The sequence below is a fragment of the Mustela lutreola genome, chromosome 17 (genome assembly GCF_030435805.1).
Source record: "Mustela lutreola isolate mMusLut2 chromosome 17, mMusLut2.pri, whole genome shotgun sequence".
In the NCBI taxonomy this organism is placed as follows: domain Eukaryota; kingdom Metazoa; phylum Chordata; class Mammalia; order Carnivora; family Mustelidae; genus Mustela; species Mustela lutreola.
The window spans coordinates 1,918,137-1,944,811 of record NC_081306.1 but is presented as its reverse complement, the minus strand read 5'-3'; the positions used below and the strand labels follow the sequence as shown (position 1 = coordinate 1,944,811).

Sequence of the window (26,675 nt, the reverse complement as noted above, 5' to 3'; positions counted from 1 at the left end):
CTCCCCGCAGAGCAGAGAGCCCAATGTGGGGCTCGATCCCAGGACCCTGAGATCATGACCTGAGCAGAAGGCAGAGGCTTAACCCCCTGAGCCACCCAAGCACCCCCTACTTTGAAACTTTAATAAAAGCAATGCACATGTCTCTTCTGAAGCCAACTATATTGGACCACCATTCCCTACAGCTGAAGCTAATCCTGACTGCTGTGCTAACCCCACTCGTGACCTGGGGCCAGCCCCTGAACATCCTCTCTGAGCAGAATCTCTGCACTCGGTGCTGTCCACTAGGGAGTGACAGACACAGGACATCTGGTTTGTCCAGGTTTGGGTGGACCTGGGTGGGTGGGCTCCCCCACCGGGTCAAATCCTGCATCTGGGATGCAGTAACCCCAACACTGGTGTAGCCTGACCCCAGCTTCCGCACACCCGCCCTACCTCTCCCCCCATATCCCGGTGTGCACTGGAAGTATGAAAGCATAACTCTCAGGACCACCCCACTCGGGGGAAGGACAGGTGATCTTCCCCCTCCTCTATCCCCTTCCCGACTACTCAAGATTATGGCTCTTTGGGGAGCCAACACTCGGAAACGCTGCTGGAGAAACCCTCACTGGGCTGTGGGAAGTCACCTGGGCAGGGAGCATCTCTGAAGGGCTCTGGGCTTGCATACCTGAGCGGGGGCCACACTTACCCTTCTCCGATGCTGGGGCCAGGTCAATGAAGCTGCGACATTTTTCACCTACAAAAACAAAAGAAGGGTTTTCAGAATGTGAGTGGAAGTGAGAGCTTCAGGCATTTGCCTCTCCCCTTCCCCGAGCCTAGTCACTGAGCACCAAGTCTCTCTAACCCTTATTCTCAGAAACTCAGTCTCCCTGAGGGAATTATGGACAGCGAACCTGCAAACTCAGCTAACCAGCATCGGGGATATGGTCTCCGGGCTCACCCCCGATCCAACCCATCCAGCCAGGTGGCTTGCACCTGCTCCACGCTCTCGGGCCCCTTCCACAACCCTCACCCCATGCAGACCCAGCAGGAGGAAGGCAACCCCTCACTGGGCTCCCCAGGGCTCCACACTGTTGTCACCAGACGGATGGTCTCAGGACACATGGCTCTGATCACGTCACACATGTACGCAGGTATATACACTCTTGCTCAAACCCTCTGATGACTTCCCAAAGAATGAAGCTCAAGTTCCTTCATGGGGACCCCTATACTCAACCCCGACACTCCACCACGAACCCTCACATGTGCTGTTCCCCCTGCGGGGGTCACGCTTCCCCTATCATGAGGTCTCACGACGCCCTGGCCCTCTTCAACACCAGTCGCCTTAGGATTCCACTTTTTGCATATTATCCTTGGGTGGGCGGCCCACAAGTTGTAAGCACCATGAGGGCGCACCTCGTATCCTCAGTGTGTTCCCAGCTCGGGAAAAGACAACTCTGTCTTCCCGCATGCTCAAGCCCAAACCCTGGCGTCAACCTTGTCTCCTTGTCTCATACCTCCACATCTGATCTGTGGCTCCGGTTTGGCCGTATATCTAGACTCCGACCACTTCTCACCCCTTCCAAGTCTCCCCCCACCATCCTCCATCTAGATGTCAAAAATTAGTTGACTATAAATGGGAGACTTTATTTTGCTCTCTCAATTCTATTCCATTGATCTATATATCTATCCTCATACTGGTACCACACTGTTTTTTGTTTTTTTTTTTTAATACTGTTTTTCTGATTTTGGCTAGTCTGGGTCTCTTGCATTTCCATATATGAATTTTGTGTTTTTTTAAGATTTACTTATATTTTTTAGGGGTGGGGAGGGACAGAGGGGGAAAGAGAGAGAATTTCCAGCGGACTTCCCACTGAGCACAGAGCTTGACGTGGGCTTCGATCCCACAACCCTGAGATCGTGACTTGAGCCAAATCAAGATTCAGACACTTAACCAACAGAGCCCTCCAACACCACTCTATATGGATTTTAAAATCAACTTGTCATTTTCTGGGGGGAAAAAAGACAGCTGGATTTTTCTTTTAAGATTTTTATTTTTAAGTAATCTCTACCCAGGATGGGGTTTGAACTTACAACCCAAAGATCACGAATTGCATTCTCTACTGACTAAGACAGCCAGGAACCATGCCAGTTAGAATTTTAATAGGAATTGCACTGAGTCTGTAGATCAATTTGGGGAATATTGCCATTTTAATAATATTAAGTTTTCCAATCCATGAACATGGGATGTCTTTCCATTTATTTAGATCTTCTTTAGTTTCTTCTGTAATGTTCTACAATTTATGGAGTATAAGTTTTGCACTTCTATTGTTAGATTTATTCCTAAGAATTTTATTCTTTCCAATGCTATTATACAAGGGATTGTTTTCTTAATTCCATTTTCAGAGTATTCATTGCTACAGTATAAAAATATGATAAATTGATGTATATTGGTGTGGTACCCTGAAATCTTGCTGAATTTGCTTATGAGTTCTAATAGTTTTCAGTGGAGTCTTATGATCTACTATATACAAGATCATGTTACCCACAAATAGAGATAGTTTTACTTCTCCCTTTCTAATCTTGACATCTTCTATTTCCTTTTATTGCCTATTTCCTCTGGCTAAAATCTCCAGCATAATATTGAATAGAAGTGGCAGGAGCAAATGTCTTTGTCTTGTTCCTGATCTTAGGGAGAAATCATTCTTATACTATGAAGTATGGTGTTTACTATAGGTTTTTCATAAATAATCTTTACCAGGTTGAGGACATTCCTCCTATTCCTAATTTGTTGAGTGGTTTTATTGTAAAATTGTGTTTGCCTTCTCTTTGATCCCATAACAACCTGCAATGATGCAGCTCTGAGAATCCCTATTTAGAGACAAGCAAACTGAGGCTCTGAGCTTTTAGTGACTTGCCCAAGACCACACAGCCAGTAATGATGGAGCAGTACTCAGTTCAAATCTGTAGACTCCAAACTCCAGGCCCTAAAATTTTTCCAGCTATCTATTCCAATTTGCTATGTCAGAACTTCCTACTGAAGCTGGCCATTTCCACTGAGTAGAGCTGCCAGATCCTGAAAGGAATCCCCTGAGAACATTTACCCACACACACACCAGTGTAGACAGGGAAAATCCACCAAGGGCCAAATGAAATGGCTCTCACACTTCTATTTCTGCTACAGGGACAAGATTGAATAGAAGATGTTTGAGCAGACATGGTCAATGCTGAAGTTTAAGAAAAAATCATAGTAATGACATAAGGAAGAACAGATATTTCAATGGTCTAATCACTGAAATCCAAACACAGAAGGGAGTTTTTTCTCCAAACCCTGCTCCTCATGGTAAAAATTGGCTAACCCTTTGTGTGAAAGATATCAAACTGTACCATATTGTCTTACTGCTTTTAGAAGTAGCCTTTAAAACATCTTCGTCAATTATCATTAAGTTGATATGTTTAACTAAAAGATTTAATTGGGGAATAAAACTAAAGACAAGAACACTTTATCTCTTCAGACGGAGGCTTGTCAATTAGATCGCGGAGCTGTGGCTTGTTACTGCCACCTGATGGCAGCGTACCTTCTGTGAACCCTAGAACATGAAGCTGGGAAGGATCCTAGAGCTCATCCAACTTAAGTGGTTCTCAGCCCTCGGAAGCCCAAGCCTCACCCAGAGAGACCATGCTTTAATTGATCGCTGTGGGGCCTAAACTTCCGTGGGGTTTTAAAAACTCCCCAAGTAATTCCAGCATGCAGCTAGGCTGAGATCCGTACTCCAATCTGACTTGTAAAAAAAATCTATTTGCAACATTAAAAAAACAAGAGTAAGTCATCTTCGCGATGGATCGTAGTATCGCAATGGACGCTCCTCCAAACAACCGTGTCTGTGGGTCAGAACAGCAGAGGGAACAAGAGCCTAAGTTCTGGGATCAGCAGAGCTGGGTTCAAATCCAGGCCCTGTCTTTTCCTGCCATGTGAGTTCCCAGTCTTTCTGTGCCTTGATTTTCTTGAATTTTTAACGGGTATAGAACCTATAGGGGCATTGTAAAGACCTGACAGGGGCACAGAGCTTAGATAGGATGCCCAGACCAGAGCAGGTGCTTAGGAAGGGGTGGCCATTGTCATCCTTGTCGTCAACAAACAGGACTCAGAGGAAACAAGGGGCCTGGCCTCTGCGGGCTACTGAGAGATCAGACTGATGAACAGACCACCATCGTGGTGGGTGGAGGTGGGGAGTAGGGCTGAGAGCAGGGCCCCCATCGCCAGACCTGCCTGTGTTCAGCGTGGCTCCATCACTTACTAGATGTATGACTCAATATATTAACCTTCTGTGCCTCAGTTCCCTATCTGTAAAAGGAGAAACACCAATGCTAGTGTTTCTGTAGTACCTGTAACAGAGTGGACCAGTAGGCCTGGTGGCCACCACCAGGTGGCACAGCTAGGGCAGCTCGGTGGGGAGGAATCCGCACTGCCAAGTGGCAGCGGCAGGGACGGGACGTACGGTTTCCCCACGAGCCGGTGCCTGGATGTGGCCCTGCACTGTCCCATGTCTTCCCCAAACCTATGGACACTGTCCGGTAATTCCCTTATTTTTGCCCCTTGAAGTTGCCCTCTCCCAATGCTACCTCTCACTCTGATTCCCTCTGGCTCACAGTGAGCTACTAAGAAACGACTAAGAATTGAGAAGACAAAGGAGAGCATCTCATCCCCTGGAAGGAAAGTTTCCTAAAGACCCACTGTGTTTGTTCCCAGAGGCCCACTGGAGGGTAATGTTGTCCCACTTCAGAGAGGACGCAGAAAGCGGGAATTTGTGCAGGAAGGGGTGGGGCCAGCAGGGAAAATGTGTTGGGGATCCACGAGCTGCAGAACCTCCCCAGACCCCTAAGGAGATGTCAGAAACCTCCAGGAAACCAACCTGAGAAAGCTGGACACCGGGTTCTGGGCTCAGGGGCTTGGCAGAACTCCTGCACCCCTCTGGAACCAGAAAACCATCAGTGCAGCGAGGATGAAGGGCAGGGAAAAACTAGAAGTCTTGCCCCCAAAGTTCTGAAGACTTCCTGTGCCCCAGGGACTGACGAGGAGCCACAATTATGTGGGGTCTGAATTTCTCCCTACCTTGGAGAGGGGAAGCTCACTCCAACGAGATTCGAGAAATAAAGTAATGGGAGATTCCTTTCCTGTAAGAAGTGAGAGTACGTATTCATACCCCCCACCACCTCCTGTAAGGGGTCCTCATCTCTGCACCTTGCCCCAAGGCAGGTGACCGATGGGGGGGCTTGGTACCTAGCCCCAATGCAAGGGTGGCTGGCCCATTCATGAGATTTCAATGGCTGGCAGTGACCGAGGCAAACCAGAGGGGAGTGGGTACCCTAGCGAGGGTGTGCCCTGACTAAAGGAATATGAAGTGACGTCCTGGCCATCTGGACCAGTCGGGCACCCCAGAAAGAGCTCACTGAAGACAACTGAGTGAAGGGAGTCTTCCCGGAAGGGTGGACAGGCGTGAGGGCCTAGCAATAGCAGACGCGGCTTACCTCTCCCAGCCCAGGGGGTCGGGCAAGAGAAAGGAGGCTTCGAGAGGTGAAGCCACAGGGGAGGGGCTGGCCCTGGGAGCTCAGCCACACTGAAACAAGCATCAGAACAGGAGACTCTGGGGTGGGACTCACGAATCTGCATTTGTAACAAGTTCCCAGGTGCTGCTGATGCTGCTGGTCTGGGAACCTGTTTTGAGAACCACTCCTTAGAGGAACGCATTACTGCCCCAACCTCAACAGGGAGAAAGTGAGGCAGGAGAGGGGGGGAAATACCCCAACCTTCTGATTTCCTACTATCTCCTCCCACTGGCCAGAACCAACGAGGAACCAGAGGGCACAGGGGCCATTCCGTCTGCGGAGGGCAGTCTCCCCCTCCCCACCAACTCCCCCTTCCTCCCACCCCGCCACCGCCGCCACCGCCGCCCCCCACCTCCCCGGCAGAGAGAGCTTGGAGGACAGGCTTCCACCACCACTATCTGGAACGATCTTGTATATGTATTTGATTATTTGCTTATTGTCTGTGTCCTCCACGGGATGTATGAGGGACTTGTGGGCTGTGGCCCTTGTTCCCGCGCACATAGGTGCTGACCGTGGTCCCGACCATATTCTGTCGCAGGTTGGAGGCTGCGCGCCAGGGAAGGATGCGGTCGTGCAGAACTCTCCCCGACTCCCCGCTCCTCCTTACCCACCCTCTCTCTCTCTCTCTCTCTCTCTCTCCCCGAAGCACATCAAGCGGTGATGTGGGGAAATGTTTGAATGAATTCCGATCCCGACAAACATTCTTCTCTTAGATACCCACTGCCACTGCTTTGTATTCATACAATGGTATTCAACCAACATTTACTGGGCGCCTCCCGTGTGCCCGGCGCTGTTCTAGGTGCTGGGGGCACAGAACAGCGAACCAAAAGGTAAGTCCCTGCCCTTGCCGCTCTTCCGTTCTTATATTAAAGAATATGTTAATCAGCCACTCAAAATCCTTGCTCTACAGAAGGGCATTCCCCAGCTCTTCAGAATAACTGCCTAGAGTCTCCGCAACAACTCGAAGCTCTGGGACCACAGGTCCCAGTCACTGCTGCATCTTCAATGCCTGGGACAGTAACAGAGGCTCCAGGCACGATCGTAGGTTAATGGATAAATGAAGAGCATTTCATAAAGGATTACACCAAATGGGGGATTCTAGTCTGTAGGATCCCACAGGTGTAGAGGCAAAGGTGAGACAGGAAGCTGAGCTGACCTGGAGGGTCTTGGGGCCAAACAGAAAGGGGGTGTCTTCCCTATTGAGTGATGAGGAAGAGCCCCACGGGACAGCCATACCCAGTCTCACACCCGCCACAATGCACGGACGTCTGAATATCGCCTGGACACGACTCTTTGAACGTCACACACCCCTCCTTTCCTGCTGCTTCATGCCTGAGGGCTTCCACTCTATAGCCTTACATTTTCCCACCTCTCCACCTCAACATTTCTCCTTCCACTTCTCGGTATCTGAGCCGTCCCTCACCTTCAGGATCCAACTCAATGCCCACACCACACTCCCACCAAGAAGACTGCCTTGTTCACCAAGCACCTACCCTCCCTGCAAAAGAGATGTCTCCCTGCTCTGAATTTCTGGTATTTTATCACAGTATCTCTCATTATACTGTCTCACTCTATCTCAGGCAGAGCTTGGCCCCTCTGGCTTGGCCCCTTTTGCGGCTGTAAAGGGCAGATCTCCCCCACCAGCTGGTGGAAGCTATCATGCGTTATGTGGTCCAAGATCCAGGATCCAGTGACCCTAGGAGAGCCCAGGACAAGCATCACAAGCAACAAACCTGGCATGCATCACAACTGATTATGATCAGTATCTAGCCCCATTTTACAGATGAGGAAGTGAGGCTCACACAGGCAAGGTGACCTACCCAAGGTTAAACAGCCAGGAGGCGGCAGAATCAAGGTGTGGGCTCAGCTCCCTGTCTTTCCAAAGCTCTTTCCATCATGCAAGGGACTAACTGTCCAGAAGCAGGACAGAGACCCAGGACATTCCACGGCCACACAAGACTCCTGGCCTCGGGCAAATCAACAAGTGTCTCTGAAATGTCCTTCTTAAGCATTTTATTATGGGAAATTCCCATCTTGTACAAAAGCAGAGAGACGAGTGCAGTGAGACCCATGTCCCCACCCCCAGCTGGAAAGTGCCACTCTGCAGCCAGTCCTGTCTCTTTATGCCCATAGCCCCCATCCCATGGGGTTATCTTGAAACAAATCCCAGAAGTTGTGTCTAAATGTCGTTTTCTAAGGGTTTGCTCCCTCGCTCAGAAAAGACAAATGGAAGGTCATTTCTCCCTATACTCTGTGACATCACCGCATGGGGCCAGTGGCTTTTGGCAGTGTGGGAAGAAAACATCTGACCTCAGAGGCCCCGACCCGCCCTCCCTGCCAACAGCTTCTGACCCACTGTCTGCAGGGATGCAGCTGAGCTGAGGGCGGGGAAGGGGAGCCTCAGAAATTGCCCTCAGCATAGCGGCTGGAGCTTGCCAGAGGACGCATCGATCTGGCCCCAATGGGAGCACCTGGCATGCGTCCCCAGCAGAAACGAAGCTTCCAGGAATCCACCGTGGACACAACCGGCCAGGTCACAGCTGCCCCCGCTCTGGCTCACCACTCCTGCCTGATGCCAGGAAGCCTGCCCCACAGTCCCTACTCTGGGTCCAGTCTACTTGAGGAAAAGGCAGGGGTGTGGCCGTGGCACGTGGCGCCCCATGCACTGGGGCACGCCGAGGCCAGCAGTGTGTGCTCCTTGGTGAAAAGCCCAGGCTCTGACTGCAAAGGGACCGGAGTTCAAATCCCAGCTCTGCCACCTGCTAGCTGTGGGACTGTGGGGCAACAGTGTTTTTTATTTATTTGGTTGGGCGGTTCATTTCCAAGGCCAAACGAGGCAAAACAAGACATCTCCACTTGGGATTTAAACCACCAGATGACATCTGCAGAAGAACCAGCTTGATGGGCTGCTGACCCCACCATCTGACCTCACTCATCTGAGTTCTCAAGGCTCTGTCTTTAAAAAGGGTGCTCTTCACAGGCAAATGAAGGTGTCTGGGCTCAGAGGCCAGAAGATGCGAGTTCAAATCCCTCCTCCGCCTCTTCTTAGCCATGTGACCTCAGAGAGCGACTTTGTCTCTCGGACCCTCTTCCTCACCCGCGGAATGGCAGTCATCGGACACCTGGCTTGAAAAGCGGATGCTTGCAAAAGGGATGAAAACAGGAGAGGGCACGCAAACGCCTGCCGTGTGCTTGGCTCTGTAAACAGGAGCCATTTTTGGTTTTGGATTCCCTCTCTGGATCCTAGGTTACAGACACACTGCACTCTTCCCAAGGAGAACCGGGAAGTCCTTCCAAGCCAGAAGCAGGAGGCCGTAACGGTGCGACCTCACCCTGAGCAGGTGGAGGAAACCTGGCAGGGGTGCAGGCAGAAGGCAGGGGGGTGGCCAGAAGCAGATGCCCAAAGCTAGCAGAAGGTCTGGGGAGCGCTGAGGGTCGGCCAAGTTGCCCTTGGCATGAACACGCAGAAGCCGGGGTCTGGCTGGCAGTGGGAAGATGGGCAGCAAGTGGGAGGGGCGCTGGGGAGACCAGAGTCCTTGGCTGGGTCCCCAGATCCCCGGGTCTGAGGATTGTGACTTAATTCCATATCCCACCAGATGGTGTAGTTGAGGTTTCTGGGGAGGGCAGTGTGGGGAACGGCGTCGGGGACTTTTGGGGAGGGGACTGGTGGGAAAGAGGCAGTCACACCCGTCTCACAAAGCCAGCCATCAAATGTTTGCGAACATATATGGCGCACGGACTTCATGCCAGGTCCAGCGCATTTTACAGGCCAGCATGCCCACCTTTACTGGTGAAGAAACCGAGGCACAGGAAGACCAAGGAACTTGTCTACACTCACTCAGTCCACGGTGGGAGCCAGGGTTCAAACTGAGCCGGCTCAGCAAAGCCTCTGCATTTGGCCACGACGGCCTCCTCGAAGAATAAGCAGGTTCCAGAGAACTCCATTCTCCCCCAGGAAAGTCCCGGATGCCCTCCAAAGAGGATTCCACAGAGGACAGGAGAAATCATCGGCCACTAGATCGACCACATCTACAGGTGCCCAGCCAACAGGACCCAAATGTGGCTGATTCTGAGTTTGGGTCTGAGATGCAGATTCCAAGGAACCTGACCCTCCTGGCAGACGCATGGTTCGTCTTTCCCTGTAGCAGGTGCTCTCGACCTGCTAGGAGAGCAGAGAAGAGCTGGTCCTGGCCCCAACAGCCTTGGCCAATGTGAAATAATTTTAACTGTTTGGCAAGGGCAAGAGTTCACACACCTTCGCTGGCTGAATTCAAGGAATTCAGCTCCAAGATCAGAGAATAAAGGAAAATGCCAGCAGATCTTGTGCGAAGCTTCTCCTCTCGCGATCCAGGCTGGCAGCGGAGTGTTGGCAAGCCCTCCCTTGGAATTCTCCAGAGGCCTCTGCCAGTTCAACTGACAGGGCAGCAGATGGTACACAGTTATCTGCTGATGATATTTTGATTTATTTATCTCTTACAGATGGTACCATGCCTTGATTTCTGGCAGGAGTCCAAAATGTGGGTCAACTTTTTGGGGATAATCATTTCTCCAAGTGGATAAAATCCTGGAGACTGAAATCCTGCCTGACATCATGACCTCATCACCACGGTCTCCAGACGTAACCTACTCAGGCATTTCAGGCACGGTGGGAAAACCATAGGGGGAAAAAATGTTCTAAAGAACTTTCTAGCTGAAAGAAGCTAAATGCTTATCTTAAATTGATACAGTAGTAGTGGAATGTAAGAGCTCTGAGTTCAACAGAGTCTTGAGTTGAAGTCCCAGCTCTGTGCCTTACAAGCTCCACGACCCCGCCCAGACACTCTGGATCTCAGTTTCCTCATCTGTAAAATGGGTGTAATTGTCCTCTCTACCACATAAGCTGTGATAGAAGCAGCTGGTGGTCCGTCAAATATTGTGCCACTCCTTCTGTAGTGGGAGGTCATTGCTAGGAAGTGGCCACCCAGCCAGGTATGATATTTACCAGCAGCCTTACATCCTTGTGAGGTCATGTGACTCGTTCTATCATGAATGGGCGAATGGTGCCTGGCCCATCCTGGAGATGCCTTTTAGGAAGGGGGCATGTCTTCGCTTTCCTCTGCCATCGAGATACAGAGGGCTCCGGGACCCCCGGGTAGTAGTGAAGCCACAATATGGAAATTGCCTGGTCTCCGAATCACTGTGTGGAGGAGAGTGCCATGCGAATCACCCACACTGAAACGTTATGTGAGCAAACAATGAGTTGCTACTATGTTAACCCACAGATGTCCACAGATTTCTTTGTTACAGCAGCTACTATTGGCTTGTATGTAGTCAGGGATCAAATAGGACCACACACATGAGACAGCTGGTGCCTGACAAGGACTCAGTAAGTGTTCACAGTTATTAGTATCATCATCTTTCATGGGAGCTTGATAAATTAAGGAGATCGTGACTTTTTTATGCCATCCCATCTGTTGGATTTGGTTAAAGCTACACAAATCTGCTTTTTCTAATACCTCGGTCTTATTTCCACCCTTTTTTTAAATACCATCAGGAATCCATGAGCTGTCCTGTCTCACTCCCCAAAATCATTTTTCGAAAGACAAATTTAAGAGGCGTCTGAGTGGCTCAGTCAGTTGAGCGTCCAACTGTTGATTTCAGCTCAGGTCATGATCTCAGGGTCCTGGGATTGAGTCCTGTCCTCAGTAGGGAAGCTGCTCAAGGATTCTCTCCTCCCTCTTTCTCTCTCTGTTCCTAACTGCGCCCCACCCCCACCCCCGGTTCATTCACTCTCGCTCTCAAGTAAGTAAATAAATCTTAAAAAAAAAAAAAAAAAAAAAAAAAAGTTTGAGGAGTGATGCCTGAGTGGCTCAGTTGGTTAAGCATCTGCCTTTGGCTCAGGCCATGATCCCAGGGTCATGGGATTGAGTCCCATATGGGGCTCCCTGCTTGTGCCCGTGTTCTCTCTCTTTCTCTCTCGCTCTGATAAATAAATAAATAAAGTCTTTTTTTAAAAAAATCTTTAAAAAAAGAAATTTAGAAGGAGAAAGGGAGCATAGATCATTTTCTTGTGACACATGGCGGCTAACGTGTGTGACTATGGTGACACTATGGTGTGACTATGGTGACTACGGTCCTCCTTTCTCTCGTCCTGGTATTTCCTCTCTGCCCTGGGCACAGAATTATCCAAATCAGTTACAGATGGAGCCCCCAGTGTCTGGATGTAGAAACAAAGACCCAGGGAGCGCCCACGGCTTGCCTGAGTTCTCGTCATTGGTCAGATACTGAGCTGAAGCTGGAACCCGAATCCTCTGCTTTCTGATCCAGGAGAAGGTAGGGGAGGAGGAGAAGCCCGCAGTCCCTTGCTACAGAAAACAAAAGCAGACACTTCTGAGCACTCACTATATGCCAGGTGCTGTTCTAAGTCTCCACAGGTACTCACTGGTCTGGTTCTCAACCACATAAAGGAGGTACGGTTATTGCTCCCGTTTATCAGATGAAGAAACTGAGGCCTGGTGAAGTTGAGTACCTTACCCAAAGACAGAGATAGCACGCGGTGGATCCAGGGGTCCACCCAGGGTGCTGTAACTCAGAGAGAGGCCCTACCTTTAATCGCATTTTGGAGAGAGATAACTTAAAGAAAGATCTGACTTTTCTGCTTGATTCCAAGGAGCAGAACTAAACCAACTTGGGCCCAAGGAGCAGGTGTCCATCTGATCAACTCAAGAAGAGCCCAGCCATCGAAAAGACCCCTCCAAGGTAACATTAAACTTCCCAGTGGTGAACGAACATAAGCAAGCCTTAGTGGAGGTATTGCCAAGTGCTTCAAGCTGCCTGGAGTGGGCGGCATATCAGCCTGGGCCAGTGTTTCCTCACACGTCCCGTGAGTGGCTCATGACGGGGGGATATGGTGCTAAACTACCCTGAATCACATCATGGAGCATGATTTCCCTTCCAACCCTTCCAATCCAACCCTGGATTGCTTCTAGGAGAAAATTTCCGTTTTGTGCTAGCTTGTCCTTAACATCATTCTAATACTTGCTAATCTTCCATTTCAAACAAAGAAAAAAGGCAGAAGTACCCAGCAAGAATTTGATAACATTGCTTTGTTTTATGCATGCACGCACGCACGTGCACGCACACACACACGTGTACACATATTTCTTCTATTTTTAGCAAGTTGTGCTGGTTTTCTATTTCCAATTGTAATATAAAGTTTCCCTTTTAAATTCATTTAGGTAAAGAAAACGTGAGCCAATATAGAGAAAAAAAAAAATAGGACGATCAGAGGTATATGGCTAAGAACAAATCCACAAAAGTGAGATGAGAAAAAGTAAAATGTGGGAAACACTGGGATAAAAGATTTCTGCACTTCCAGGCCGAGTCCAGGCCAAGAGCTTCCTGGAGAATAAAGGAACAACCCTGAGAGCACCATCCAAGCCTTGGTTTATACGAATGAAAGTCTCTGGAGCTGTGCATGACTGTACAGAGTGGCCATGAATATTTTTAGAGTAACAAATATCCCAAACAGAGGAAGGAAGTGGGATAATCTTCTGCTCGGCTGCCCTGAAACTGGCAGCCAAAAGTTCCCCCTTGCAAAAGATGGCACTCTCTGACCCACCAACAGTGTCCCCATGCTCAGGGAGCCACCAGACCACCCAAGAAGAGCTGGCACTCAACCCATCCTCAGGAGAAATGGAAGAAACACAGGGACAGCATTCTTGTTGGGGGAAGCTTCAGGAAGATAAATAGCAAGGGAGCAGGACATCCAACGAGCTGACATCCTCAGCCATGAAAGTGTTTGAAGAGCAGAGGATCCCCGAGCTGATCTCAAAAAAGCTAGATGACACTGAAACCCAGCTCACCTAGGGAAGAGTCAAAATTAGCTCAAGAATGAAGAATTCATAGTAAAAACATCAAAGTAAAAAAAAAAAAGAGAGAGAGAGAGAGAGAGAGACCTAGGTAAACACAGAACCAGAATAAAACATCTGGAGATAATGTGTTCCAACACCCCAGACATAACGGTAAAAGTCATAGGAGCACAGGAAATCTGCAAGTCAGAGGCAGTATGAACCCTACTGATCTCTCTCCTCTTCCTCAGAAGGGGTCTCACCTGGAAACACCTTGTTTAAAGGCTACAATGACACATTTCTCTATTCCTCCCGGGCCCCTGCCCCCACATCACAAAGGTAATGACCCGCGCAGGGTCCAAGCGGGCAGGTAGAAGAGAGACTAGAATCCGGGCTCACTGGCCCGCTGGGATCCTGGTCCCACACCCCACAGGGCTCTCTGAACCAGGGCCACCGAGAACAAGCCTCTCATGTCCTAGAGATTTCTTACACTGATTAAAAAAAATAAAAAGAAAATCAACTTACACTAGGTCAGGTCAGTCCAAAACATATTCTCTCTCTCTCTCTCTCTCTCTCTCTCTCACACACACACATACACACACACACACACACACATCTCTCTTGAGCCCTCCTGCCTCAGTCTCTCCCCTAGCCTCCCTGTGTCTGCCCCATCAGCCATGGGGATGTTTACAGAACCCAGATCTGAATTCTGTTCAGCAACCTCCATGTTAATTTCAGTTCTCACCAGAAGCATCATGCCCTCGGACATTCATTAAAATTGCAGACTCCCCAAGATGCATATTCTCCGTGACCCAACAATTTCACTTCTTAGAACTCATCTTACGGACATACTCACACGTGCGCAAAATCACACAAGGTCAAGCTAATGGCAGCATTATTTTAGGAACAAAGGGCTGCAAATAGCCTAAATGTCTGTTAATTAAACAAGAAATATACATTCAATTTATGGAAAATTCACACTCATTAAAACAAACGAGGTAGCTCTCTCTTTCTCAGAATATTAACATGGACTATTAATATTAATACTACAGAATACAGAGTATCAGTATTACGTGAAAGAGTGGGGAGCTCGCAGAAGTGTGAGACCCAGTGCGCATATAGAACAGATCGGATCAGCTCCCCCTCACTCTTCCTGATGTCCAGTATGGTCAGTTTGACCTTCCCCATCAGATGCCGTATTCCTTGCCCATTGCTGCTGTCACAAATTACCACAGCCTTAATGGCTTGAATGATACAAAAACCTTTCTTACAATTCTGTATGTCAGAATCCCAGTGTGGGTCCCACTGGGCGATAGTCAAGGGGTTGGCAGCTCTGTGTTCCTTGGGAGTGGCTCTAGGGAGGAATCTCTTCCCTCTCCTTCTAAGCTTCTCGGCTCCGCACACTCGTCTCCCACCTTCCCTTCCACCATCTACAACCTCAGCCCTGTTGATTCTCTCCGCTCTGATACAAACGCCCCCTTCTTCCACTGTGGCTAAGATTCTCCACTTTTAAGGATTCGTGCGATCAGCTTGAGCTCATCTGGAAAATCCAGGATCATCTCCCCAACTCAAAAATCCTTAATTGAATCACATCTGAAAAAGTCCTGTTCACCACTTAAGGTGGCACAGTCACAGGGATTACTGTGGACGTTTCGGGGAGAGGCGACAATGTTCGGACTGCTGTGGATAGCCTGGATTCCAGCCCCCAGAACATTCGTCACTCTCAAACAGACACAAGACCTCGTGATGATGTGCCCGTGCCTCTACCTGAAATGCTCTTTCTCAGCTGTCCGATTCCTATGCAGACCTTCAAGACAGAATGCTGATGTCCTCTCCTCTGTGAAGCCCTTCCTGGCTTCCCCAAGCAGAATGAGGGACACCACCAGCACTTTGAAAAGACCCTTCTACATGACACGTGTCACTTGGCCTGTGAACCATTTGCCTACCTGGGCATCTCCGCAGTCTGCAAGCAACTTAATAGTGAAACTGACTTATTCATCCACGTGTCCCACCATTCAGCACGATGCCTGGCACATGGGGTGTGGGGCAGCGGTGGGTTCACAGACACTGAAGGAACAGGTGACCAAGTCCTTCCTACAATACCGTGCCAATCCAGAACACAATTTTACGTGCCTGTGGTTGTTACGATGATTCCATAGGCCTGACGTATGACAGAAGTTCGGTAAATATTTGCTTTGTAAATAAATTAATATGCACGCTTAGTATTTATTGAACATTTTCTACATGTGAAGCACTTTGCTAAGCTACTTATGAGTTCTGCCTGCCTATTAAACTTTTCATAATAACTCTCAAAGGAGCCCCACTGTATTCCTTTGGGCAGTTAACACTAGTTGCTGTCACAAACCCCCCCAAAATCCCAAAGGCTTATCTTTCAGCCCCCTCTCCTGCATGACTTCCATCCACGCAGTGACTCAGGGACCCAGGCTCCTTCCGTGGCGTAGCTGCACCACAGTCAGGGGAGAGGAAGTGTGGGGAGGGCACACTGCGTGCCTCCCCACCTCAGCCTGGAAAGGACACGTGTCACTTCCGCTCATACCACACTGGCCACGCCGGTCACACGGCCAATCCAACGGCAGAGGAAGCTGAGGGAAATGCAGGAAGCTCTTGGATATCGACAAGCATAGCGATCGCTGCCACGTCTATGACCTTCCTCATTCTGCTGCTGAAGCAACAGAGGTTCAGAAAAATGGAGTCGCTGCCCAGGGTTTGCAACTAATGTGCGTCAGCCGCAAGTTCAAGCCCGTCTCCACGGACCACGCCCCGAATCATTGCTTGCTCACAGGTGCACAACCCATGTGCTCACAACTCAGGCCGCCACGGAGGGCGAGGCCTCCGATGCTGCTGAGCGGCAGGAAGGAAGGCCCCGGGGGTTGGGACCTCTCTGGACAAGCCCCGCTCGAAGACCCACACCGCGATCACGGGGAAGCGGCGGGGTCGCGTTCCCCCGTCTGTGTGCTTACCCCCGCCGGTATCCGTTTATTCATCAGCCTCTAAAGGATGACACAAGGCAGCTGTTCTGTGCTGGATTCTCCCCTCCAGACTGCTGCAAGACGGGAAACAAAATCTATTTTTTGTTTTTTTAAGCGCGCGTCAGATGAAGCTTGAACAAAACCAATAACTCTTTGAGGACGAGCCACTCTCTGAGCTTCCCACAGATGCTCTTGGAGCGTGGTTTCTGGGGGTCATTTGGCAGTTGTCTACGTCTAGGAAGAAATACTGCTCCTCCCTCTGTGTGTTTCTCCTCTCCTCCTCCCTGAAACCTTCCCCAGCGATGTTAGCCCTTTGCACTTGGAGCTTAAAACAGTAATAAAAAAAAAATGTCCCCTCATCTCCAAGTGGCTTTGCCTTGACCCGGGGCTGCTGCACCCTCTCTCCAGACAGACCCTCTCATTCTCGTCCCCGCCGGTTCCTTGTCTCCCAGACTCAGCATCTCTAGAGCGAGACAACTACAATGCCCCATCAACTCTGCATTATTCGGGGCTGATTATTCAAGGAGCGGATTATTCGGACTTTGGGGCTCCTAGCTTGCCCCTCACCACCCCCCACCCCGGCACTAATCATCGGCACGTCCATCCGCAGGCAAGGAAGGAAAGCAGAGTTTGTGGGACCCCAACCCACAAAGACGGGCTGATGACCAGCCGTTTCCATCTGGCAGGGAGGGGGAGGGGAACTCTGCCCCAAGTCCGCTCATCCTGCCTCTTCCCCATTCACGTGGGTGATCCAGAGTTTGCCATCCTGCGTCCAGAGAGAACACGAGCTGCGGCCAACACGAGCCCAGGTTTTCTCCCCCGGGGGCCCTCCCACCAGCCTGTGATGTCGGTGCAGCCTGCGGGCAGGGCGGTCTCTTTACAACGCGGAATATGTCACAGGATCGTGGTGTGATGGCATATCTAATAAATACAATTACGTTGTATTTATTTATTTGAGAGGGAGGGAGCAGGTGCCTGTACACGAGAGAGAGGAAACACAAGCAGAGGGCAGAGGGAGAGGGAGAAGCAGGCTCCCCACTGAATAGGAAGCTGGAGGCGGGACCCAATCCCAGGAGCCAAAGGCAGACGCTTAATCGAGTGAGCCACCCAGGTGCCCAATACAATGAATTTTTTCTCTTTTTAAACAAAGCAGAGAGAGACGGGCAGAAGGTGACTCACCCTCGCATGAAATGGCCTCTCTCACCAGTTTATCCAAGCAGGGGCTCGCTGTCACACACAAGACCCTTCCCCGGGCCAAAGCCCCCCTTCTTAGGAAATCTGAACTGTTGTCACTTACTTAAGGACTCTGGTAAAGACAGGGGACTCTCCTGGGAAATCCTACCCAGAGTCCACAAGAGAAAGAGCAGACGCTGGCCCGGTGAGCAGAGCGCATGTCAGCCCAGAAGGGGACCGGAGGGGCCCCGGAGGATCCCCCACTCCACTGCGCTCGCCACCTCCTAGCAGCGGATGGGTAAGAGGAGTCCCTGCCTGTGCCTGAGAGTGAGACGCGTCCTTAACTCTCTCCCAGCAGACCCAGCCAAGCTCCAGGGCACCTCTCAGCCCCTTTACCATTTCTTTCGCATTCGATTGGCAAATCTTCATTGAGCACCTACTATGGGTCAGGCGCTGTTCGAGGCACTGAAAATGCAGGCGTGAACAAGATAGGAAGTTCCAGCAGAGGAGACAGACTGTAAACAGGTAAACAAAGAAGTCAACAGATGACAACAGCACCGTGCACTCTGAGTGAAGCAGAACAGGGAGCTGAGCTAGGATGGAGTGAGGGGCGTGGGCGAGGCACCTTGGACGAGGTGACCAGGGCCTTCTCTCCTGGGAGAGCACGTTCTAGCTTTAACCTGATGAAGACAAGCCAGCCATGTAAGGATCCGGTGGGGAGAGCATCCCAGGGAGGAGCATATCAAGTGCAAAGGCCCTGGGGCAGGGACACTGCGGAGCACAGCAGGGAGGAGCAGCAAAGAGGCTGGAGGACCGAGGGGGAAGGGGGTGCCGGGCGAACAGAAGGAGGGGACACGGAAGGAGCGAGCAAGGCTGGATCACGCAGGCCTTGGGCTGGGGCACACGTGGGGAGCTGTGCTGGGGCTCTGGGAAGTCACTGGAGGGAGCCAAGCACAGAGCGCTATGGTCTGATTTGCATTTTTAAAGGTTCTGTCTGAAGGCTGTGTGGTTGCAAAAGACAGAACCCACTCACAAGGCAAGGCATGGAAGCGTGTTAACACGGAGGGTTGCGAGGCGGTCTCCCTGAGCCCCGATGCAGGCGCTGCTGGGAGAGGGGAGCTGTCTGCAGCCAGAGCAGCTTCTCTCTCTCTCTCTCTCTTTCATTCTCTCTCTCGTTCCCTCAGCTCCAGCATCTTTCTTCCGGGCCCTTCTCTGCTCCTCTGAACACAGGCAGTCGCTTCAGCCCCAGCCTGGCAAGTGGCCCTATGGATGCGAGAAGCTTCCCACACAGAGCAACAGGGGACCCAGACGCAGACCCTCGAAGTTGAGGCTGGGGTGTGGCGGGCAGGGGACTGCCCTGCAGATCCCGAAAATAGGAGCAAGGAGCCGATAACAAACAAGAGTCACTGCGTCAAGGTCGCGGTGATGGCCGGAACATGCCCATGGCCGGTGTCCCGTGCCAGCCAGGCCTGGTGGGGCGGCTGGGCTGACAGCCATTCAGTTGGAACCTTCTGTGTGCCCTGCAGGATCCAGAGGAAGGAAGAGAGGCCACAGGAGGAGAGGGGGAGGGGAGGGGAGGCCGCCCTCCTCTTGCGGCTCATGGGCCTCTGCACCAGCCCGCTGACAGCCAACCCAGAGCCACCGCCACCAAGGCCCGTGGCAGAGCCAGAGCTGGCATCCTGGGACTCGGGCACACCTGCGCCTTGATCTGACAGTGCTACGATTACAGAGGAGCGTTCAGGAGACACAGTGGCCGGAGGGAGCTGGGGGAGCCTGGAGGCAGGAGCCTGGGAGGGGTCCCCTCTTGGTCCGGTCCACAAGGCAAGGAGGGAAGGAGGGAGACAAAAAACAGATCCGGCCTCATTAAGCAATCAGGAGACAGGGGGACAGTGAGTGAGAAAAAGACAGACGAGAAGACGAAGATCGGGACAGAGCAAGGCAGGGGCGACGGAAGTCAGAAGAGAGAGAGGTCGAGGCGAGAACAAGGCGACGCCAGTCCGCCCGAGAGAGAGGTCAGGTCCAAAGCCAGGAGCCACAACTAACATAAAATACCTGTGTCAGTTTGCTAGAACCTCAAGTGGGGGCCTTAGAAGACAGAAATCGACGGTCTCACCGTGCTGAAGGCCAGAAGTCCAAGATCAAGGCATCAGCAAGGTGCATCCCGGGCTCCTAGCTGGCTGACTTCCCATTCACGGGGTGTCTTCCTTGCATGCATGTGTGTCACCAAATTTCCCCTTTGCATAAAGACACCACCCTCGCGACCTCCTTTAACTCAATTACCTCGGTAAACAGCCTGTCTCCAAACAAGGTTGCCGTCTGAGATACCAAGAGTTAGGACTGCAACCTATGAATTCTCGGGGTAGGGGGCACTGACATAATTCAACCCATATCATTCCGTAACCCCCCTGTGCCTCAGTCTCCTCTTCTGTAAGATGGGCATAACATTAAAGGTTCATTCTGAGGATTCAGTGAATTGCTAAACACAAAGGGTGTCATGGAGTAAATACTTAATAAGTGTTAATTACACTACAATCTTTATTATTGTTATCGGGTGTGTCAGGGCAGACTAACAGACCCCAAAGATGTCCACCTTAATCACCAGGCCTTCATCATCAGGACCTGTCAGTATGTTCCTTTCCATGACAGAAGGGATTCTGCCGATATGATTAAGGTTGCCAATCTGCAGATGGTGAGATTATCTGGGAATATCCAAGAGGACCCAATGCAGTCACATGAGTTGTCAAAAGCAGAGAACCTTTCCCAGCTCTGCACAGAGACAGATGCAACATGGAAAGACCTGGACCGCTTACTGTTGGCCTTGAAGGTGGAGGAAGGGCTCGTGAGCACCAGGCCATGGCGACCTCTGGAAGCCAAAGACAGTCATCATCAGTTCACAGCCAGTGAGAAAATGGGGATCTCATTCCTACAACCCCGAGGACCTGAATTCTGCCAAGGATAAGCATAAGCAGAAACAGATTTTCCCCTAGAGCATCCAAAAAGAAATACACCCTCCCAACCACCTTGGTTGTAAGTGGGTGACGGCACCACTGATCTCCAGAACTAAGATCATAAATCTGTATTATGAAGCCACTAAATTTGTAGTAAATTTGTTACAGCAGCAGTAGGAAACTAATACATTCTGGAAACACCAGGCAAATGGGAGTGAGTGATCTGGTGGACCAAGCCCTCTGGCTGGAACCCAGAATGACATCAGTGTGCCCTAAGGCCAGTGAGCAACTCTGGCAACCACAAAAGTCCTCTGTCCACCTGGGGGAACCCCGAAATGCCAACCTTTGTTGCTGGCACAGCATTTAAGGTAGAGAGCAAAAGCCAAGGTGTAGCTGTGCTCAGGCGGGGAGACACTTGAGGTCCCCGGGCCCCAAACCACAGACCCTCCACCGAGGGCTGCACGATGGACCCAAAGATGTCCACACCTGACCTCCAGAGACTATAGATACGTGACTCCACATAGCAAAAGGGACTCTGCAGACATGATTAAGGATTCTGAGTTGAAAGATTCACCTGGATTACCTGGGTAGGTCCAAGGTCATCCTAAAGGTCCATATAAAAAGGAGACCAAAGCCTCAGAGTTGCAAAAAAAAAAAGAAAAGATGCGACAATAGAACTAGAGTTTGGCACGTGATGTGTTTTGAAGATGGAGGAAGGGCCACGAGCCAAGGGATACAGGCCTCCTGGAGAAGCAAGCAAAAGCAAGCAGATTCTCCCCTGAAGCCTCCAGAAGGGACACAGCCCTACAGATACTTTGATTCTAGTCCCTCTCACCTCCAGAACTGTAAGAGAATTATGTCGGTTGAGCCACTTAAGTGTGTGGTAATTTGAGGGCTGCCCCCCACCCCCTCCTCACCCGTCCCCCACCGCGCCACCGTGGGTTTCCTCGGCAGCCAGCTCTGCCCTTCCCCCGGACCACGAGCGCAGCCACCCTGCGCCCTCCCCGCCTTCTCCCGCACCGCCTTCCATCTATTCCAAGTCCCACCGGGGACAGCGTCGAGAAAAGCAAATCCGATGGTGCTGCTTCCGGGCCTGCCCTCCGGCACTTTGTGCCACACTTAGAATAAAACCCAAGTCCTCTTGGTGGCCCGGGGGGGACCCTAGACCAGTGGTCCTCAACACTAGCTGTGCAGAGGAGCCTCCTGAGAACCCAGGAGGTGGGTTCAAGTGTCAGGATTTTTAACTCCCCACGTGGCTCCAAAGCACAGCGAAGACCCAGCTCAGGGACCCCAACAAGGTGCCCTTCCGACTCCCCGGCCCAGCCCCTCACTGTGCTCACATCCTAGCGCGTGCGCACTGCTCCGCACCTCCTGGGTGCTGTCCAGCCTCAGACCTTTGCACCTGCTTCCCCTTTTCCTTCTTCGGTGGGGTTCACGCCCTCCAAGAGGCCTTCCTGAACCCCAGTAGAAGATCACACGTACCCCCGCACCCCCTGCCCCTTAACCCTCCTGTATGTGGCTCAGCAGCACTCATATGCAACCGTGGGAAGACACATTCGTGTGCGAGCTCATGGCCAGTCCCTGCGGGCTCAGCTCCAGGGGCGCCATGGCTCTCCCTCGGGCTCCTTCACGGACAGACGGCAGGCTCTTATGTGCTGAAAGGGTAAACAAATGTTTTGGTGCTCCCCTTGGTCCCCGGTCATCCCAGGAAGGCGCAAGATGGAAACCAACTCAGCACCGCACCCCAACAAAGAGCCCTGGATCTGGAGTCCGTGGACCCCACGGAGTCTCTGCTCCTCCTCGTGGGTCCATTTCTCATCTGTAAAATGGGGGCGATGTCTTACTTCAGCCCACTCTGTGGCTGTGAGCAACATCACCAGGTCGGGGACCCGTCTTGTCCTGGCTGCTGGCACCAGAATTCCTCAGGGGAACAGAAATTACTTTATTGAGGAAAACGGCTCCACAAGTGCTCAAGGAGAAGGTGAGGACCCCGTCACACGTGCACACAAGAGGGCGTGCTGCGTCCCTCAAGGAAGACCTCAGGGGAGAAGGGACCCTGAAGCCCGCACCCGCGGAGCAGCAAGCCTCCCCGTCCTCCAGCACAGCCATCCAGGTTTGCCCCGAGAGGAGAGCCATTCGTCCCCTTCCCATCTGACAGAGCCCCAGGGATAAGGGGGCCCCCATGATCCCTACCCGGGAAATCACTTTGGCAACTGGTCCCCAGCAGGAGAGGGAGGACGCAATCTAGGGCTTCTGCAGGGCCGTGACTGTGAACTCCACAGGCAGCCCCAGCATCCGCTGTTGTGGAGATTCCCCGAGGGAATCTGAATAGCATCGGGGTCGGGATGGCTGGCTCCTGCTGGGCCAGCCTCAGCCCCTTCTAGGATGGAAGAGCAGGGGCCGGAGGGGAGCTGGGCGTGCTTGTCCACGTGGGGACTCCCGGTCAGAAGCGCTACCAGAAGGTCGGTGAATGACGGCCCAGGACACAGGTCCCAAGGGCCACTTGGAGAGAAAGCTCACCCTGATTTCCAGCATGGTCTCCTGGAGAGTCCCAGGATTTGGAAGGCAGAGGGAGTGGCTGGGACCACATTCACAGGGAAGGGAGGCCAAAAGCCTGGGGGAGTGGAGGCAGAGCCAGGCCACCGGACCAGAGCCAGGCCCCCTGGCTCAGCACCTGCAGGGCCTCCCTGCCCCTCTGGGGTTGGGGGCACCTGGGGTGCGTACAGATGACTGCTACCCAACTCTACCTGCTGGGCCATGCATGACCACCAGAGCGTTCCTATTGCCCATGAACCCAAATCCTGACTCTTACGTGAAGTCTCTTAATCTTTCCAATTTGAACTGAGAGGGTCCTACTTGACCTGAACAGCCACCCCACCCTGCCTGGTGGCTGGAATCTGGCCATGACCATGGTGCCTTTCAGCTCACGTGGACAAGGGCCGTGTCTTGGCGAACTGGTGAGCAAAGGAAGAATCCCAGGTCCCCAGTATGGAGCCAAGGGACATAACTGATTGGGAGAAAGAAAAAAAGCTTCTAGCTTGTTAACCCACTGTCATTTTAGGTGTTTGGCTCCGTGGTCAGAATCTTAACTAAGAGGCTTGGCCACGATTTCCACTGCCGGACCCCTGGGGAGCCCAGCCATCCTGTGCCAGCGAGTACCAGCAGCCAGCCCTGACCTAAGGTGATTCTCTAATCATGTCACCCCCATCTCACACCTACTTAGGAAACTCTGAGAATTCCCAAACTCCCTGGCAGCCCAAAGCAGGGCCTTCACAACGAGCCCACCGTGTGGCCCCACCTTCCACACTCCCCCACGGTCGCGAGAGCTGCTCCAAACTACCCACGGCTCTGAGTCGTCAAGGTCACGGCCTCCTCCAGGCAGCTATCCACTCCCGCAGGCTGAGTCAGTCATGTCCTCCTCTGCCCTCCCACCATCCCTTAAACTAATACCCTATTAATACCCTATTAGAGCACACGTCACGAGGCATTCTCATTGCATTCAGCTGTGAAAGCAAGGGCTCCAGGGGAAGAGAGGCTGAAACCTCAGTGCCCAAACTCCGCAGCTGTGTGATCTTAGGCCAGTTGCTCAGCCTCTCTGGGCCTCAATTTCCTCATCTGTGAACTAGCAATAATACAGCTAAGATATGTAACAAGTCAAGAGAGAATGGCTACGGTGCCAGGTATTCTGCTAGGAGCTGAGCACTCAGAAGGGCACCTGTCACCGTGCACCTTACACACTCACGGCAGGGATTGAATTGAAATAACATTTTATGCCCAAGAAACTTATTTCAACACAGCGGTGATAAAGTGATAGCAGGAAAGCAAAATGTGTGGAGGAAGGGGAGGATCCGAAACAGTCTGGAAGTGGGGAGGTCAGAGAAAGCTTCCTTGAGTGGGTGACATTTACAAAGAAACACAAATTAGGGGCCAGGTTGGCAAGTGAGCAGGAGAGCCACAAGGAGAAGCAGCAGCATATGCAAAGGCCCTGGGGCAGGAAGACAATTTCCTTTTCTACGAAACCCAAAGGATAATGACAACAATGTTTGAGGTCTCTAGGCCCCAGAACAGCACTTGGCACATAGTAAATATTAACAGCTTTCTGCCGAGCGAGTGAGAGATTAATGACAGACTATATCACCACACATCAACCATTGGCTGGTGCGGCATGGGCCCGAAGGAAGGCGCAGAAATGGGCCTGTCCTGAACCCTGCTCCCTCACCCTTTCCAGTGCCAAAGGCAGGAAATGCAAACATGCGGGTCTCAAACACAAGGTAAAGGCCTCAAGTCCTGGGGTGAAGACCAGCCACCGTCCACCAAACACTGTTTCCCATTCTCCTATGATGTTAAAGCCCACATCTGGCTTCCCAGGCAGTAGGCACAACCACAGAAAGCTCTTGCCCCAGCTCAGTGGTGAAGACATCAGGCAAGCCTCCTCCACACTCTGTCCCAGAGTCAACCATGTGGACATTGGGGTGCCCTAGAGGATGGTGGAGTAAGGAGCTGGAAGGAACCAGGGTTCTGGAATGGCTAGAGGGACAGGGCTGCCCCAGCAAGCAAGACTATTACCTAAGAGAGAAATCGCTTCTCCATCCTTGAAGCATCTGTATGTCTGGAAGGATGGTGAAATCATGGAAACACTGTGTCCATACACTTTTCCCCAGCATGTCAGTATTTTTTTTTAAGATTTTCATTTACTCATTTGACAGACAGAGACCACAAGTAGGCAGAGAGGCAGGCAGAGAGAGAGGGGGGGGGAAGCAGGCTCCCTGCTGAGCAGAGAGCCCGATGCGGGACTCGATCCCATGACCTTGACATCATGACCCGAGCCGAAGGCAGAGGCAGGCCTTAACCCACTGAGCCACCCAGGTGCCCCACCATGTCAGTATTTTTAAATAGGAACCTAAGAAATCCCTTTAGCAAGACTGAAGAACTTAAGAAAGAAGCTGGAGGTCTGTAGACGTGGCCTCCCTTGTGGCAAGTAGTGGCTCGATTAGCGGCTTCAAGGACGTCCGTGCTGTGGCGGGATGAAGCCATCCACGGACACGGCCAAGGGCGACAAGGCAGGGATCCAGCCATCCCTACCTCCCCCGGGAGAATGGATTCACGACGAGCGCTACCCTTCCTGCTGCGTTTTTACGGTTGATAAAATGGTTTCCGTGAGCAGCCCGGGTCTTCCAGGACCTGCATCTCCAGAGGCAGCCCACAGGCGCCTCGGGGTTTAAGGTCAACGTGGAGCTGACCGCGAGGCTGGGCGCAAATGAACCCTGGGGGTCGGCGCGCTCGGGTGTTTACGGGGACTGTTCCTGGTTTCGTCGGTGCTCAGAGGAAAGGCTTCCCTAGAGGTCCCCAGCTCTGTTTCTCTCACTGGCCCTGTCTTAGCACATCCTCGTACAGATCATGAGTCTAATGGGGCACATGTCCGGCATGGGAGCAGTGATGCCTGGGACGTCCTCAAACCCCCGCATCCCGCTGTACGGGTGAGAACTGCTACCCGCAGTGGCTGTTCACATTTATTGAGCACTTGCTGCATGCTGGCCTCGGGCTAACCAACACTGGGTGCACCCCCTCTCCCACGAGGACCTGGTATTATCACCCCCATTTTAACAGAAGGGGACATTGAGGCTCAGAGAGGTTTGGGGACCCGTCCACACCAGTAACTAGACCCCAAGAGATGTTCTCTCTCCTCCTGTCAAAACTGCCTACCTGCCGCTCCTCCCTGCAAGCGCGCACGCTTGAGAATCCTGCAATTTGCCTCCACGTTTAGAGCTCATTATTCAAAAGACAGAGAGAGAACCCAGGGAGAGAAATTGGATGCTGACCTTCAGCAAAAGCAAGGCAAATTGAATTAGGAGCCGTTCTCGTGACTGGGAAAGTCAGATGGGTTTGTCCCCTGATTGGTAACTCCAAAATCAGTAGAACCCAGAGAGAAAGGCCACGAGGCCCCCCAGAATCACTCTGGGGTGTTCACAGAAAGAAGCATGAATGCTGATACTTAATGACAAACGGGAGCAGGGCATCTTCAAAGGACAGAGGTCGACTCCGCTTGGCCACAGAGCCGTTCGGAACAGAAAGCAGCCCGGACGTGGTGCTGGTAAGATGTAAGCCACATGAGCTGCCAGGAATTTAAACTGTCCCGGCCACTATGGAAGACG

At 51.8% G+C, this 26,675-nt stretch overlaps 1 protein-coding gene across 4 annotated transcripts in view; it reads right to left on the bottom strand.

The window, feature by feature from the left end:
* The window catches only part of GSG1L (GSG1 like), a 193,081-nt gene that overhangs the window by 128,318 nt on the left and 38,088 nt on the right, over positions 1–26,675 (bottom strand). For all 4 annotated transcript variants that reach the window (XM_059154916.1, XM_059154914.1, XM_059154917.1 and 1 more), the window contains exon 2: positions 686–733. In XM_059154916.1, the coding sequence (XP_059010899.1) occupies positions 686–733 (48 nt within the window). The remainder of the gene's footprint in view (positions 1–685; positions 734–26,675) is intronic.